This window comes from Pseudophryne corroboree, chromosome 2, assembly GCF_028390025.1.
Source record: "Pseudophryne corroboree isolate aPseCor3 chromosome 2, aPseCor3.hap2, whole genome shotgun sequence".
Lineage (NCBI taxonomy): Eukaryota > Metazoa > Chordata > Amphibia > Anura > Myobatrachidae > Pseudophryne > Pseudophryne corroboree.
The window spans coordinates 264,135,485-264,153,569 of NC_086445.1; the positions used below are offsets into that span (position 1 = coordinate 264,135,485).

The 18,085-nt window shown below is 43.6% G+C and overlaps 1 protein-coding gene across 13 annotated transcripts in view; it reads right to left on the reverse strand.

Annotated features, from left to right (window-relative positions):
- The window catches only part of PRPF40B (pre-mRNA processing factor 40 homolog B), a 380,564-nt gene that overhangs the window by 20,591 nt on the left and 341,888 nt on the right, over positions 1-18,085 (reverse strand). For 11 of the 13 annotated variants that reach the window (XM_063952768.1, XM_063952770.1, XM_063952767.1 and 8 more), the window contains 3 exons: positions 9,524-9,626; positions 9,040-9,101; positions 8,778-8,945 (listed from right to left, as the gene is read on the reverse strand). In XM_063952768.1, the coding sequence (XP_063808838.1) occupies positions 8,778-8,945; positions 9,040-9,101; positions 9,524-9,626 (333 nt within the window). Of the gene's footprint in view, positions 1-8,773; positions 8,946-9,039; positions 9,102-9,523; positions 9,627-18,085 lie in introns of those variants that run through there. The other 2 variants (XM_063952771.1, XM_063952772.1) reach the window with 2 other exon arrangements.

An 18,085-nucleotide genomic window follows, 5' to 3' on the forward strand; every position in this document is an offset into this window, starting at 1 on the left:
ACTGCTGACAGTGCTATCACATGATTTTCCGCCCAGCGAAGAATCCTTGCAGCTTCTGCCATTGCCCTCCTGCTTCTTGTGCCACCCTGTCTGTTTACGTGGGTGACTGCCGTGATGTTGTCCGACTGGATCAACACCGGCTGACCTTGAAGCAGAGGTCTTGCTAAGCTTAGAGCATTGTAAATGTCCCTTAGCTTCAGGATATTTATGTGAAGTGATGTCTCCAGGCTTGACCATAAGTCCTGGATATTCCTTCCCTGTGTGACTGCTCCCCAGCCTCGCAGGCTGGCATCCGTGGTTACCAGGACCCAGTCCTGAATGCCGAATCTGCGGCCCTCTAGAAGATGAGCACTCTGCAACCACCACAGGAGGGACCCCTTGTCCTTGGTGACAGGGTTATCCGCTGATGCATCTGAAGATGCGACCCGGACCATTTGTCCAGCAGGTCCCACTGGAAAGTTCTTGCGTGGAATCTGCCAAATGGGATTGCTTCGTAGGAAGCCACCATTTTACCCAGAACCCTTGTGCATTGATGCACTGAGACTTGGCTCGGTTTTAGGAGGTTCCTGACTAGCTCGGATAACTCCCTGGCTTTCTCCTCCGGGAGAAACACCTTTTTCTGGACTGTGTCCAGGATCATCCCTAGGAACAGAAGACAAGTCGTCGGAACCAGCTGCGATTTTGGAATATTGAGAATCCAACCGTGCTGCAGCAACACTACCTGAGATAGTGCTACACCGACCTCCAACTGTTCCCTGGATCTTACCCTTATCAGGGAATTGTCCAAGTAAGGGATAACTAAAATTCCCTTCCTTTGAAGGAATATCATCATTTCGGCCATTACCTTGGTAAAGACCCGGGGTGCCGTGGACCATCCATACGGCAGCGTCTGAACTGATAGTGACAGTTCTGTACCATAAACCTGAGGTACCCTTGGTGAGAAGGGTAAATTTTGACATGAAGGTAAGCATCCTTGATGTCCCGAGACATCATGTAGTCCCCTTCTTCCAGGTTCGCAATCACTGCTCTGAGTGACTCAATCTTGAATTTGAACCTCTGTATGTAAGTGTTCAAAGATTTTAGATTTAGAATCGGTCTCACCGAGCCGTCCGGCTTCGGTACCACAACAGTGTGGAATAATACCCTGTTCCCTGTTGCAGGAGGGGTATCTTGATTATCACCTGCTGGGAATACAGCTTGTGAATGGCTTCCAAAACTGTCTCCCTGTCAGAAGGAGACATCGGTAAAGCCGACTTTAGGAAACGGCGAGGGGGAGACGTCTCGAATTCTAATTTGTACCCCTGAGATATCACCTGAAGGATCCAGGGGTCTACTTGCGAGTGAGCCCACTGCGCGCTGAAATTCATTGAGACGGGCCCCCCACCGTGCCTGATTCTGCTTGTAAAGCCCCAGCGTATACTGAGGGCTTGGCAGAGGCGGGAGAGGGTTTCTGTTCCTGGGAACTGGCTGATTTCTGCAGTCTTTTTCCTCTCCCTCTGTCACGGGGCAGAAATGAGGAACCTTTTGCCCGCTTATCCACGAAAAGACTGCGCCTGATAATACGGCGTCTTCTCATGTTGAGAGGCGACCTGGGGTACAAACGTGGATTTCCCAGCTGTTGCCGTGGCCACCAGGTCTGAAAGACCGACCCCAAATAACTCCTCCCCTTAATAAGGCAATACTTCCAAATGCCGTTTGGAATACGCATCACCTGACCACTGACGTGTCCATAACCCTCTAATGGTAGAAATGGACAACGCACTTAGACTTGATGCCAGTCGGCAAATATTCCGCTGTGCATCACGCATATATAGAAATGCATCTTTCAAATGCTCTATAGGCAAAAATATACTGTCCCTATCTAGGGTATCAATATTTTCAGTCAGGGAATCCTGACTGAATATACAGGGATAACCAACCCAGCACTGCACATCCAGGCTGAGGCGATTGCTGGTCGCAGTATAACACCAGTATGTGTGTAAATACATTTTAGGATACCCTCCTGCTTTTTATCAGCAGGATCCTTAAGGGCGGCCATCTCAGGAGAGGATAGAGCCCTTACAAGCGTGTGAGCGCTTTATCCACCCTAGGGGGTGTTTCCCAACGCACCCTAACCTCTGGCGGGAAAGGATATAATGCCAATAACATTTTAGAAATTATCAGTTGTTATCGGGGGAAACCCACGCATCATCACACACCTCATTTAATTTCTCAGATTCAGGAAAACTACAGGTAGTTTTTCCTCACCGAACATAATACCCCTTTTTGGTGGTACTCGTATTATCAGAAATGTGTAAAACATTTTTCATTGCCTCAATCATGTAACGTGTGGCCCTACTGGAAGTCACATTTGTCTCTTCACCGTCGACACTGGAGTCAGTATCCGTGTCGGCGTCTATATCAGCCATCTGAGGTAACGGGCGCTTTAGAGCCCCTGACGGCCTATGAGACGTCTGGACAGGCACAAGCTGAGTAGCCGGCTGTCTCATGTCAACCACTGTCTTTTATACAGAGCTGACACTGTCACGTAATTTCTTCCAACAGTTCATCCACTCAGATGTCGACCCCCTAGGGGGTGACATCACTATTACAGGCAATCTGCTCCGTCTCCACATCATTTTTCTCCTCATACATGTCGACACAAAAGTACCGACATACAGCACACACACAGGGAATGCTCTGATAGAGGACAGGACCCCACTAGCCCTTTGGGGAGACAGAGGGAGAGTTTGCCAGCACACACCAGAGCGCTATATATATACAGGGATAACCTTATATAAGTGTTTTTCCCCTTATAGCTGCTGTATAGTTAATACTGCGCCTAATTTGTGCCCCCCTCTCTTTTTTAACCCTTTCTGTAGTGTAGTGACTGCAGGGGAGAGCCAGGGAGCTTCCCTCCAACGGAGCTGTGAGGGAAAATTGCGCCAGTGTGCTGAGGAGATAGGCTCCGCCCCCTTTTCGGCGGCCTTATCTCCCGTTTTTTATGTATTTTGGCAGGGGTTAAATGCATCCATATAGCCCAGGAGCTATATGTGATGCATTTTTTTGCCATCCAAGGTGTTTATTATTGCGTCTCAGGGCGCCCCCCCCCCAGCGCCCTGCACCCTCAGTGACCGGAGTGTGAAGTGTGCTGAGAGCAATGGCGCACAGCTGCAGTGCTGTGCGCTACCTTGTTGAAGACAGGACGTCTTCTGCCGCCGATTTTCCGGACCTCTTCTGCCTTCTGGCTCTGTAAGGGGGCCGGCGGCGCGGCTCTGGGACCCATCCAAGCTGGGCCTGTGATCGTCCCTCTGGAGCTAATGTCCAGTAGCCTAAGAAGCCCAATCCACTCTGCACGCAGGTGAGTTCGCTTCTTCTCCCCTTAGTCCCTCGATGCAGTGAGCCTGTTGCCAGCAGGTCTCACTGAAAATAAAAAACCTAAACTAAAACTTTCACGAAGAAGCTCAGGAGAGCCCCTAGTGTGCACCCTTCTCGTTCGGGCACAGAGATCTAACTGAGGCTTGGAGGAGGGTCATAGGGGGAGGAGCCAGTGCACACCACATAGTCCTAAAGCTTTCTTTAGATGTGCCCAGTCTCCTGCGGAGCCGCTATTCCCCATGGTCCTTACGGAGTCCCCAGCATCCACTTAGGACGTTAGAGAAAATGGTTTGTAACAAACCATCTACTCTCCTATCAGTGACATCATTTAATGATGTTGAAGGCAGAGGTAATGTAGATTTTCGCACTAATCGAATAACATGCATATCCACTTTAGGGGCTACCTCCCTCTTTAAACAGTCCACAGCTGGAAGAGGATAACTAGAATTCCATTTCCTAGGAATTCTAAATTTCTTACTGGGCGTAACCCAAGCCTCTTCCCTAATTTCCGTCAGCTGTTCTGATCCAGGAAACTCAGTCTTAACTGTCTTGGTACGTTTAAATACAGGTGCCTTGAATTTTAACACAGGGTCTGCTGATTCCCCTAAGGACAGAATAGCCTTCATTGCATTGATCAACTCAGATATGTCCACTGAGCTGAGACCTTCTTCCTCATCTTCAAACGCAGAACCAGAGTGTAAGGAGTCTTCCTCCTCTGATGAATCCTCATCTGAAGCATGTGTAGACTCTGAAGATATAGTATTATGTCTATGTGATTTACTTACCACTGGCTTTTCAGCCTGCTTCTGTAGAGAGGCTACTGCTCCCCCTGCTGGAAATGATAAACCACAGGTGAAATGCTGCACATATGGGTTAATAGAGTAACCTATACCTGGTACAAAGGTTGGAATTATCCGCTCAGCTATACTGGATAATGTCTGTGCAAACATAGCCCATGGGGGATCAACTTGCACCTGCGTCTGCCTTGAATTTTTCAAGAGACCTTGGTGAAAGCTAAAACAATTTACACACAACCCATCCTGAACCAGATCCTGAAAGGTTAACCCGGCTTTGGAGGTCATTCCGAGTTGTTCGCTCGCAAGGCGATTTTAGCAGAGTTGCTCACGCTAAGCCGCCGCCTACTGGGAGTGAATCTTCGCATCTTAAAATTGCGAACGAAGTAATCGCAATATTGCGATTACACACCTCGTAGCAGTTTCTGAGTAGCTTCAGACTTACTCGGCATCTGCGATCAGTTCAGTGCTTGTCGTTCCTGGTTTGACGTCACAAACACACCCAGCGTTCGCCCAGACACTCCTCCGTTTCTCCGGCCACTCCTGCGTTTTTCCGGAAACGGTAGCGTTTTTTCCCACACGCCCATAAAACGGCCTGTTTCCGCCCAGTAACACCCATTTCCTGTCAATCACATTACGATCGCCAGAACGATGAAAAAGCCGTGAGTAAAATTACTAAGTGCATAGCAAATTTACTTGGCGCAGTCGCAGTGCGGACATTGCGCATGCGCATTAAGCGGAAAATCGCTGCGATGCGAAGATTTTTACCGAGCGAACAACTCGGAATGAGGGCCCTTGCACGACAAACAAGATATGAGTGTAGATGCTTCTATGAGTGTATTATCCTCACCCTTGCCGCTCTTAGACATGATAAATAATCAGACACTTCCACAGTGTACTACACAATTTGTGACTGAAACTTTAAATGTGATAGTGTTACACAATCTGACCCTACCCTGCTTAGCACCAGCATTGACGATCAGAATAGACAAAAAACTGACAAAATTTATAGCAAAGGGGCAAATTCAGTAAGGATTGCAAAAATTACAAATTAGCAAAAATTGCGAGCAAAAGCAAAATTGCAAAAGCACGTCCAAACGGAAAAACTGCAACACTAATTTAATTTAACAAAAAGAATGTGGCCTTGTGAAATGTGCAAATATTGTGAAAACCATCCTAATAATCACAATTTTTGCGTACATATTACAAATGTACCGCAATTTTTGCGTACATGTTTCTGATGTTGCATTTTTTGCTAACGACAGTGTTTTTCCCTTAAAAATTGCACAACCTACTTTCCTGCACCCAAATTAAAGAAACTACTCAACAATTATAAATCAATTCAATCATCACTTAATTGGTCAAATGATTGTGTGGTAATTTAGCAATTATTATCTTACAGACACCATAGTGTTTTTCTTCAAACAATGACTAATGCCCATAACTGTGTTGAAATATATTCAACTAGAGAGAGTGTGAATTCTAGCCGCTAAACCCTGCACAACAGCAATTATTGTTATATGTTTTAACAAATACACTTTTTTTGGAGTCAAAATATTTTAATTCGGAAACAAGAGTAACATTTTTATAAAAAAAAAATAGTGTGTTTTTGATTGTGAAGTGGTCAAACATTACATATTATTGTTTCTTTGCTTTTATTTACATACCTTACTTTAAGGAATTATGTGTCAATATTTGTTTCAATAATTATACAAATGGAGCAGAATTTGCGAAAATTGAAAATAAAAAGATGGTGTTGCTGTTCTACAACATATGTTTATGGGTGTAGTGCACAAATAAAATTTTAAAAATAAAAAAAATGTATGTGGGTATGTTTTGTTTAACAAAAAAATGTTGGTTGTTTAAAAAAAATACAAAAATGTTAGGAAGCTAAATGTCATTCAGCAGATACTACTAAGCAAAATGCTTGTAAAGGTTATTTTACATTTGCTTCTATCAAATAGTGTGGTTGTCAAACCTCGATTGTTAGTAAGTGTAAACACAAATCGGTTAGTAACATATATTTTCACAATCAACATGTGTTACAGAGTTAAACAATACCTTACATGTTTCTAAGTTCCAATACAGCTGATTGAAGTGATTTGTGTTCTGAGGTGTGAGCCTCTTCAGCTGGGTGTAATGTAGCAGTGATTGCAGTATACATGCAGTCTACAACTGAGGTCAGTTTGTGCAATGTTTAAGGTAGACCTGTAGTCACTCAGAAACTGCACATCAGAAATGTGCGATCTGTTGTAAAAATTGTGAATGCACCGACCATCGGCATACGCCCACAACACGCCCCTGATCGTAGTTTTTGCGAGTCCAGCCCTTTAATACGCCCCCTACACGCCTACTTTTCGTAGTGCATATGCAGTTTTTGCTAAGTCTCAGAAATTGTTTTTTTTTCTCCGTTTTTGCTATTTAAGTTGCAGAATTTGCGTTTTTACGCTTTTTTTTGCTAATTTTGCTGATTTGCGATCCTTGCTGAATTAGGCCCAAAGTCAGCAATAACACTAGCAGTCAGTCACAGGTTATACATTAGTATAATAAGCAATACGAGTACATATTCAACTACAGATACATTAGAAGCATGTAGGAGAAACATATTACTGCATTACTATTTAAAACAGTTTTAACCGTAGTCAGATGCATAGCGAAAGAAACCACAGTAAATATTATCAGACTCATGCATTATGCACTTATTCAACTATTCGTACTCAAAAGGTAGATAGAGACTTAAGGCCCATATAGACGGGCCGATGCGGGAGTGATGTGTGCTGAGCGAACCGCTCACCACACATCTCTCCCGCCGCTCAGCACAGAGCGATCTGTGCTGAGCGTGCGGGGGGGGGCGCTCATTTCACCCAGTGGGTGAAGTGAGCGACCCGCTAGATTGGCCTGCATGCAGGTCAATCTAGCACCAGCGATAGCGATGCTATCGCTGTAAGGGGTACACATGGAGCGATAATGCTCAAATTCTAAGCAATCTAGTCAGATTGCTTAGAATATCGCGCCGTGAGTACCCCCCATTAAGGGGACATTTACTAAGCAGTGATAAGAGTGGAGAAGTGCCCACGGCAACCAATCACCACTGAAGTAACATCTATAATTTGCATACCATAAAATTATACAGAGCTGCTGATTGGTTGATGGACCAACTTCTCCACTGGCTCACTTCTCCGCTCTTATCACTGCTTAGTAAATGTCCCCCTTAGTGCTGTATAACCCGTACTCAGTAGAGTGAGATACAGGGAGACTGACCCCGCTTCCAGGACCGATCATTACGTTTGCGTACGCTGAGTGGATCCAGGCGCTATTAGTGTACACCGCCGCTCTGCTAACCTATAGTGAACACAGATGCCCAAGTGAACACTGACGCACCAGTCAAACAGCCGCCTATACTGCGACTGGGTCCCCTTAGTACACAGCGACTCGGACGTAAGCGGGAAATCAGTTCATGGCGGGAGACTCGGTGGAAACTGGTCATGAACCAGGGGGAGGAGCAACCAGGGGAGCGTCTGACTCCCTACTGCTGACACCAACCCCTTAGGGATCGCGGCCTCATACTACCCCTGGAGCCCATGATCACTAAGGCCTAGCTCTGGTGTACTCTCGGTGGCAGCTGCGTCAGCGACTGTTTGGTAGTCTCCTCCCAAAACAGTGCGGCTGTGTCCGTGTTCCCCTTCTAAGCGGAACCGATGTCTAACCTTCACCCTGTGCTGATAACGTCTGTTGGACCTGCTAGTATATCCGACACAGACGCCCGCCGAAACAGCACTGTACTTATGGCTAAGTGTTGTCGCGACCCGGTGGAGAGTTGTTGGAGCGACTCTTTCTAAGGTACGTATAAGACGCTGTTTAGAAAGATTGCTCATAAAAAATAGTAAGACTATAAAAATAAAATAACAAAAGCTTATGGCTACTAAAACCAGCAGCCCCCTGACCATGGCCGCATCAAACAAAAAAACTGATTTGCCTGAGCCAGGAGGTGGGGATATATGGACGGGCCCATTGCATGCTGGGAGGCCAGAAAGCTTTGACTGTTTGGTGCAGATCCGCTGTCACTCCACCTTATCCCAATGTATCCTGTGGACCCTGCAGGAGAAAGGATATTTCTTCTGATGACCACATGGCCAGGTAGTTATACAGCACACACAGTATAGGGGGAAAAAATCAGTGCTTTCAAAAATGTTATACTACACCCACCATACAATTATACAAAATTCTACCAGTGTGATATACAGCACCTAGTATCAGTGTCACTGACATTCCTGCACATTGGCTCTTGTTAATACAAGCAGGATTTGCACCATCCCCTAAATAGTGCTGCGATTAGCAGAAATGCTGGCTGCCAATCCTTGATTTTCACCATCTAATCACTGGTAGGGGTAGGCCAATTGGTTCTTGGGGATCAATTGAAGAGAGGCAATCAAGTGCTGGCCACTCTCCATCACCAGTTGCCTGCTTCGGTTCATCAGTGTGGTCACCAGATTTTTCCCTGGGCTGCAGGTAATGTGGCTGCCGGTGATATTTTGTACATGTTCATCATCCTCATTCGCAGCTAGCCCTAGTTATTGTGTAGATGTGGCTGTGTGTACTTTGTCTTGTGTACAAACACTCACTTACTTTCTCCTTCTGTGTGGCTTGCTTTAGCGATCTGCGTCGACTGTCTGTAGAGTCCACGTTTTCATAATGGTCTCTGTCTTTCTCTCTCTCTTTCATCTGTTCACTGTCTTGCTCTCTCTCTCTCTTACTTTTCTCTTTTGCCCTCTCTGCTTCACTCTCAGGACTGTTCTAAAACAAGAAATGCAATTTCTTTTCTGACATCTTTCCTGGTATAGAACACTCCAAAGTACCTTAAGAAAAAGAGTGTTCTCTGCAGACTCACCGATTTGTGTCTCTTTTTCTTATTCTTCTTTTTCTGCCTCTTTGATTTCTTGGAGCTATGTTCTGGCCACAAATACAAATGGAGGAAATGATGGTCAGCTTTTATGCAGAACCTTAAGCTTTTATGCAGAACCTTAATCTTAAAAGTATTTTCTGGTACCCCGCACTAATTTTCACGTCTGGCCATGACGTAGTCACGGAAAAATGTTGTAAATGTTGTCAGATTATTCAGAATACCCACACAATACAGACTATTGGTAGATCGAGGCCAAGATTTTCTGTCTTGGCCAACCAATCAGATTATCGAAGGAGCATGTTTGTGGCTGTGATTTATCTGATTTATTGGCGACACTCTGAAACAATCGTTCATACACACTATACCTGATTATTGGCAAATTGGGCCAATAATTGTATAGTGTGTACCTAGCTTTACACATCTGTAGGACTCTAAGACACAACTTAAACAGGATCAGGACAAGCTCTACCTGAATCAACTGATGATGAAACATCAGATCCAGACTCGGAATGAGTTCTCTTTTTTCTCTTTGGTAAACGATGCTGGTTATTTTCCTCATCTGTTCCTGAAGCCTGCAAGAGCAAAGCACAGAAAGGAAACCAAAAGGAACAGCTGCTTGGTTGGAACTATCTTACTGCACACATTATATAAAGAAATAGGAAGGGACACCAAAAATCCCCTCGTAGCAGATGCTTGGGCTGGTGCTCAGAAACCTTTTACTGCATCCAAGATACTACGTACATATGAATAGAAGCATTTGTTATACACCCAGCTGTATTATTCTTGATCCCGTCATGAAACCGAGAGGTGACAGGTTCTTCCTGAGAGGTATTATCCTACTCGACTACTACTAGCGATAACTTTGGAAAACAAGTTGAGCCTTGAAATATAAGTGAAGGCTTCAGTAAATATCACATGCATTTGTGGGTAATATTGTTTTCTCTTTCATTCAAAATGTACATTTAGAGGTACAGTAGAGGTTGACATAGTATACATAGTTTCAAGCCACATAACTATAGTTTACAACAGGTTTTTACATTACAATATTTAATAAATATTAAATATTAATTTAATGTTCCATATACAGTTGTGCTCATAAGTTTACATACCCTAGCAGAATTTGTGATTTTCTGGCCATTTGTCAGAGAATATGAATGATAACTCACAAACTTTTCTTTCACTCATGGTTAGTGGTTGGGTGAAGGCCATTTATTGTCAAACAACTGTGTTTACTCTTTTTTTAAATCATAATGACAACAGAAACTATCCAAATGACCCTAATCAAAAGTTTACATACCCCAGTTCTTAATACCGTGTATTGCCCCCTTAAACATCAATGACAGCTTGAAGTCTTTTGTTGTAGTTGTGGATGAGGCTCTTTATTTTCTCAGATGGTAAAGCTGCCCATTCTTCTTGGCAAAAAGCCTCCAGTTCCTGTAAATTCTTGGGCTGTCTTGCACGAACTGCACGTTTGAGATCTTCCCAGAGTGGCTCAATGATATTGAGGTCAGGAGACTGAGATGGCCACTCCAGAACCTTCACTTTATTCTGCTGTAGCCAATGACAGGTCGACTTGGCCTTGTGTTTTGGATCATTGTCATGTTGGAACGTCCAAGTACGTACCATGCGCAACTTCCGGGCTGATGAGTGCAATTTTCCTCCAGTATTTTCTGATAACATGCTGCATTCATCTTGCCATCAATTTTGACCAAGTTTCCAGTGCCTTTGTAGCTCACACATCCCCAAAACATCAGCAATCCACCTCCGTGTTTCACAGTAGGAATGGTGTACCTTTCATCATAGGCCTTGTTGACTCCTCTCCAAATGTAACATTTATGGTTGTGGCCAAAAAGTTAAATTTTGGTCTCATCACTCCAAATGACTTTGTTCCAGAAGTTTTGAGGCTTGTCTCTGTGCTGATTGGAGTATTGTAAGCGGGATGCTTTGTGGCATTTGCGTAGTAATGGCTTTCTTCTGGCGACTCGACCATGCAGCCCATTTTTCTTCAAATGCCTCCTGATCGTGCATCTTGAAACAACCACACCACTTTTTTTCAGAGAGTCCTGTATTTCAGCTGAAGTTATTTGTGGATTTTTCTTTGCATCCCCAACAATTTTCCTGGAAGTTGTGGCTGAAATTTTTGCTGGTCTACCTGACCGTGATTTGGTTTCCAAAGAATCCCTCATTTTCCACTTCTTAATTAGAGTTTGAACACTGCTGATTGGCATTCTCAATTGCTTGGATATCTTTTTATATCCCTTTCCTGTTTTATACAGTTCAATTACCTTTTCCCGCAGATCCTTTGACAATTCTTTTGATTTCCCCATGACTCAGAATCCAGACACGTCAGGATGAAAGATGCAAGGGTCTTTCAGGAGTCCAGAAACTCACTGACCTTTTATACAAACACACTGATTACAAGCAAACAGATCACAGGTGAGGATGGCTACCTTTAGTAGCCATTCAAACCCGTTTGTGTCAACTTGTGTGCATGTTATCAGGCCAAAATCTCCAGGGTATGTAAACTTTTGATCAGGGTCATTTGGGTAGTTTCTGTTGTCATTATGATTTAAAAAGAGTAAACACAGTTGTTTGACAATAAATGGCTTCACCCAACCACTAACCATGACTGAAAGAAAAGTTTGTGAGTTATCATTCATATTCTCTGACAAATGGCCAGAAAATCACAAATTCTGCTAGGGTATGTAAACTTATGAGCACAACTGTGTATATATATAATGACATGAGACAATAGCAGCTTGATTACAAAGTTAATTGAATGTTCATTAATGTTGGTGTGATTCTGCTGGCCAGAGGGCTAATGGTCCTCAACTGGGACTAGTTGGACAATGGGATATCATATCATTTACTCAGTCACTACAGCACCACATTAGTTGTATGCCATTATATGATCAAGTTGTTCAGCCCAAGCATCAAGAGCCCAGTCTGTGACACACGTGTCTGGAAAAACGAGACATGGATCCAACCACTTAGGGGCTTTAAGTCTAACAGCCAGACCAGTAGCCTATCAGATTGCATGACAATTTTTTCATCCACCCTGGTGTTCCTGGAAATCTATTCCAGACATATAGTACTTACTGTAGCTGCACATAGTGATTGTTATGTATACATGACAATCTTTAGGCATGTAATAAATAAATTAACTGGCTGCATGTCAACTGTACATTTGTTTCATTACCAAGAGAAATGACTATGTATTGGTGTACATATATTTATCAAAATATAATACTCTAAATCCTCCATGTAAGACTAATAATTAGACAGGTACTATGTAAAGGGCATCCAGACAGAGATTATATAGATACTGTATGAAATAAAAAGGCATATGGCTGATGTGAGCTGAATGTAATCCCGTTTGTGGAGCGGTATCTTCTGAGAGATCACACAATGTGTATGCTCGGAGTCAGATAATTAGCCCACGCCGACATGAAAATGCTTGGGTTCGATGTTCATCATTACTGCTGTATCCTGGCTATAACATGGCTGGCTCATATGGTGGGAAATGAGCTGAATAAAGTTACTTATATTGTAGGATCTTTTCGGGAAGAACCCTAAGTATGTCTGTATTTGGATCCAAGAAGAATGGAATTGAAGAATTCTCTCAGTATTGGGATATGGGCTCCTGAGCATGTTGTATAGATAATAGTAAAGCACAGGCTTGGAAAAACTTTACAGTTCCTTATTTGTCAGTCTTTATATGTATAGGTTATAGATCATTTAGGAAATTGCAAAGTATAAGAAAATTCATTTCACTTAGTTTTTAACATAAGAGAATCTGGGGCTGATTCTGAGTCACATGGTTCTCTATTCAAGGACGCAAATGGCGAGTGTTTGCATACAGTGCATGCGCAGAAGGGAATTTGTACATCTTTGTGTACGTCCATCCTATTCTGAGTTGGACGCAACTTGGATAGATCTGTCATTCCATTAAATAGGGTGTTTTGGGGGTTGAACTTGGAGGTTACCATGTGATCCAACGTGTTGTGGGTGTGTATCTAGTGCTCCGTGCAGTTCTGAGTCGTGTACGGGGAGGTATATCTCCTGCATTGAGCATGGGGCTGGGGCAAGTGTAAATACTAATGATGACAGTTATGATTGCCACCGTAAAATCAATATACGGGACGTTTACGTTTACACACGCATAATCCCCCCGTTTTAGTTGATTGGATGCCTTAGTATAAATTAGTAAATCCAGCTACCGCAGCTTGCCCCAGCTACAGCCACTTTTTGCGTGTAACTGAGAAAAAGCCCCTCTGTGTTTGTGACACCACATTTTAGAGGGATGAATAGTAATTACTGAAACATTCAGTGGGTTGTTTTTTTTTTATGATTGTAAATTAAGTTGCCACCAATGTTTGTAATAAAGATTATGGGGAGAATTCATTTAGCCGTGGTAAATTCACCCCCCAGGGCTATTCAATTAGCCCTGTAGCATGGCCCTCGCCAGCACTTATCAGGGATTTTTTTTCTGAACCTCAGCAGACTCAAAAAAACAAAAACAAAAACAAAACCCAATAATGACGCAGTTTTCACGGTCACGGCCGCGATAACACATAGGTCCATGAACATGGATTCTATGAGTGAAATTCGATTGTTTTTCTGCCGACAGCAAGCAGATGCTGCCCAAACAGAGCTATTCAATTGTAGCTGCGTTCCGGCGTGATGGCGTCTGCATTTCAACTTGCACCCACCGGGGGTTGTGAGCTGATATGTGCGAAAAGTGACCTGATTGCGTTCCCTAATGTCACTTTTTGTGATTGCGCCCAGCTCATTGGTCAAGTTTAGCTGCTTTATAAAGGTAAACCCAACCTCTATGTGCGGGATAGCCAGGCTAAAAAGGATCAATTGAATATTGCCCTGTGATCTCCTGTCATTTTAGACGGGAGATTGGGAGTGATATAACAACTGAATTCTGCCCTAAGGGGGTCATTCCGAGTTGATCACTCGCTAGCAACTATTTGCAGCGCTGCGATCAGGTTAAATCGCGGCAAAACTGCGCATGCACCGCAGTGTGCAGGCGTGTCGTACGGGTACAAAGAGGATCGGTGCTGGGCGATGGATTTAACGAAGAATCCATTCGCACAGCCGATCGCAAGGTGATTGACAGAAAGAGGGCATTTGTGGGTATCAACTGACTCTTTTCTGGGAGTGTCCAAGCGTTTGCAGGGCTGGTGTCTGACATCAATTCCGGGACCAAAAAGACTGAAGTGATCCAGAACTACTCAGAAACTGCAAAAAACTTTTTGTGCCATTGGCTGCAACAGCGTACGCACACTTGCAAAGCGAAAATACACTCCCCCATAGGCGGCGACTATATGATCGCAGCGCTGCAAAAAGTTGCTAGCGAGCAATCAATTCGGAATGACCCCCTAAGTGTTTTTGCCTGAAAAAATATATTTTTTCAGGTGAAAAAAACAGGGGCTAATTGAATAGTCTGGAAAAAATGTAGCAAAAAATATCAGGGCTAATTGAATTCCCCCTTATGTGGTTATGTCTCTGTCCTCTTTTTCCATCAGATTTTATTTAGAGACATTGCAATGTCTTGTCTGTTTCCTTAGACAGAATTTGATTAATCTGACCCGAGAGTAGTCAACATGAAGTAAGTTTTGTGATGAGCGACAATTTGACCCTCCAACTTTTTCCAGGTTAACAAAAGTGTCCCGATGGTCACCTAATGAGTCTCCTATAAGATCAAAGAGGACATTTCAGAACTGCAGTGTGTGTAAAATTCTTAAATTGCTCTGCAACCTATGTGACATACAGTATTGTACTTGCCAACTCTCCCTGACTGTCAGGAAGAGTCCCTGAAATAGTAGCAATCTCCCTGACTACCTGACAAGTCTATAATCTCCCTGATTGCACCTTACCCCCATTATGTCACTGGTACGTACTTGGAAATAAAGAAATCAGAGATATATACATTCAGATGGGATAATCACACTGCCATTTCCCTGCATTGGTTTAAAAACACGGTGATATAAATGGTTACGTGTATTTTCAAATAATGGGTCTCATGGCCACTTATACCTTCCAACTGTCCTGATTTTGGCAGGACAGACCCATTTTTCATGGACTGTCCCTCTGTCCCACCCGCAGGCCACAGTGCCCCATGGTGAGGGGGCAGTTGGGAGACCTCTCTCACTTGGTTCTCTGCTTAGCCTGCACACAGTGTCTATGCACCGGAAGAGAGGCACAGGGGGCATGGCCAGCAGCTCACAGAGAGCTGTCCATGCCTCCATAGTGACGAAAACAGGGTCGTGGCTTGCGATCGGGGCACTTGCAGTTGTTGCCACACCCCTGAAAGGCAAGGCCACGCCCTCTAATTTTGCCTCTGGTGTGCGCAGATGTCCCTCTTCAACATATGAAGAAGTTGGGAGGTATGCTTAAATGGAATAACTTGTGAGCAAGACACAATACATGCACAAGTCTGAAAAGTATCCAGGCGTTTTCATAAACAAGTAGATATCACTGAGCAACTGTAACACTCATACACATAAAAGTGGGTGTGTACTGCTCCGCATGAGTGGCGTGTCATAAAGTCTACATACGTCCAAATGTAAACAAGGCACAAAGTAGTACATGTCCACTTTAAAGCCGGGTACGCACTACCCGATGTGCAAATGCCGGCGGTGACAGGAGCTGATTTGTTTGTATTTGTCCTCTCTACTTTATCTCTCTCCAAGCTTTGATAAATATCCCCCATTAACGGATAAACTCAATCAAGTTGTAGACTTAATGGTAGCATTTCTCGTAATTCTTTGTTCTTATATAGCACACACAGGTGGTATTGCAGGGGGTTTCGGTATGTTTTACCGGCGCACGGGATGCCGAATGTCAGTATACCAACATCAGCATCCCAAACGGTAGAATGCCGGCAGGGGGGTGAGCGCAATTAAACCCCTTGTGGGCTCGGTTGCGAGTCACCCTCTATGGGTGTCGTGGACACCCATAGAGGGAGAATCACCTACCTCGCTGGTATACCGGTGGCGGTATGTTAGCCCTGTCGGGACCCCGGCATCGGAATTGTGACAGCCTTGATCCCAACGAGCAGTATGCTAACCGCATACCTTGCAGGGAACGTGATGGGGATGTGTGTCATCTAACCCTTATCCCTGGCACAGTGCCTCCACCAGAGTCTTCTACTGTAACTTGTGAGGGATGTGGCTGATGAAGGCTCCCACCAGGGGATCACTAAGGCGAAGCCTTTTACACTGCACACCTGGGTAAGCTCAAGGACAGCACAAATGAACATACTGTTTACTTTAAAATCTACCTTGAATATTTATTTGTGGGCATATAGGATAAATGGCAAAGTAAATAGAAGGTAGCTGCACGTTATGGTATAAATCATATGGAAAAGGAACAACACAGTTTATAACAATAAACAATAAAATGGTATACAGATTACAAATGAACAATAAAGATAATAAAGAAGACATTCTGACAGTGTGAATCCAAGCACCTTCTCACCACATCACACTAAATCAAGCACACAAACTCACACCAGTATCCATGGCTAACTAATACAATATCAATTTTACTCAATTTATTGTTCTGTATGTGGAATGGTAACATTGGTGCTTGAAATGCATTGCTAACCCTGGTAACATTTAACTGTTTGGATGAAAAGAAGAACTTACAGTCATTAATATGACATCATAGATACTGTAGAGTTTTGGAACTTAAGCATCACTTCACAATGACAAAGTCTACAAAGCACAATTACAATTTAGTAGGCAAGTACAGTGGAGCTAAATACACCTTTTGAATGCAGTTGAATATATTAACTCAGTCTTTTGTAATTCAACTGGGCCCCACATTAAGTAGAGATACACATAACTGTCATGAAGAGGCTGCTAAGGGCCTTAGTCTAAGGCCTCCTTTTATTTGGAAACCTCTCAGCTCACTCCACATTCCCTAAGAACAAATATTTGCCTCTTTGGTCCTAGGCTAGCTTGAAAAGCCCACTGGACCAATAACTCGCAGGACTTTCCTGGAAGCCTCTTATGCTTGGCTGCAAGTAAAACACTCACCAATTCCAGAGCAAGCGTATAGTCTTCCTCTTCCAGCACGCCTATGCCTCTTTCTTCTCTCTGTGCCTGCTCTTCTATCACAGCAGTTATTCAACCCTCTATCTTTGACCTGCTTCTCTCTGCGGGCATTTCACTTCTTGCCACCCGCTCTCCACTTCAAATTCAAGACATCTCTTTACTACCACCTTCCTTCAACTTAGTGGAACCTGCGAGAGCAGTTGCATCAGACAGCACAATTTCTATATTATTTTGAAATGGGGCTACACTTATGTTATTACATCTGGAGAGATTTTCCATAACTTCCATTTGACCTTTACAGTTTACGATTTCAGAACTAATTTTCATAAACTTTTGTTCAGGGAATTCATGGAAACTGCATATTTCAACCATTCTCTTCTTCAGGGCATCCACGCGTGTTCTTAGAGCTGTGACCAGCTTTGATCTCCTTCCTCAGTGATAGATATGGCTTCTGTCTGGATGGTTGTTTGACCTGCTTAATGTCAGCCCATTTAAGTTGTGATTCCTCCAGATCTGAAGATTCTCAGCAGAGCTGCAACATTTAAGCATCTAAATGAGTTCCCCCCCCTGTTTTTGGGACATGGTGAATTGGAAAAGAAAAACACAAGGGTGGCATATAGGCTTGGTAAAATTGGTAATATGAGTGTGTAGACCCTCTCGTGAACGGTGGTAGCTAATAAAAAATGGGAATGCTGCAAAATCGCCCAGCTACAGTAGTTCATGATTAAATTGGAAATGCTTGGTTGTTTCTCTTAGTGAACCCAATAGTCTGTTGGTTACCAAAGAGATTCTACCAATGATTTAGTTAGAGCAGGCTCTAGAGGTAGATGGGAAATCTGTAGAGATTTTACCAATGATGTACTTAGAGCAGGCTCTAGAGATGACGGGAAATCTGTTGTTACTTGCTGCTCAGATTACTGGGTGGAAAGCTGCAATACAGAGTGTGGTTTCAGATAAGT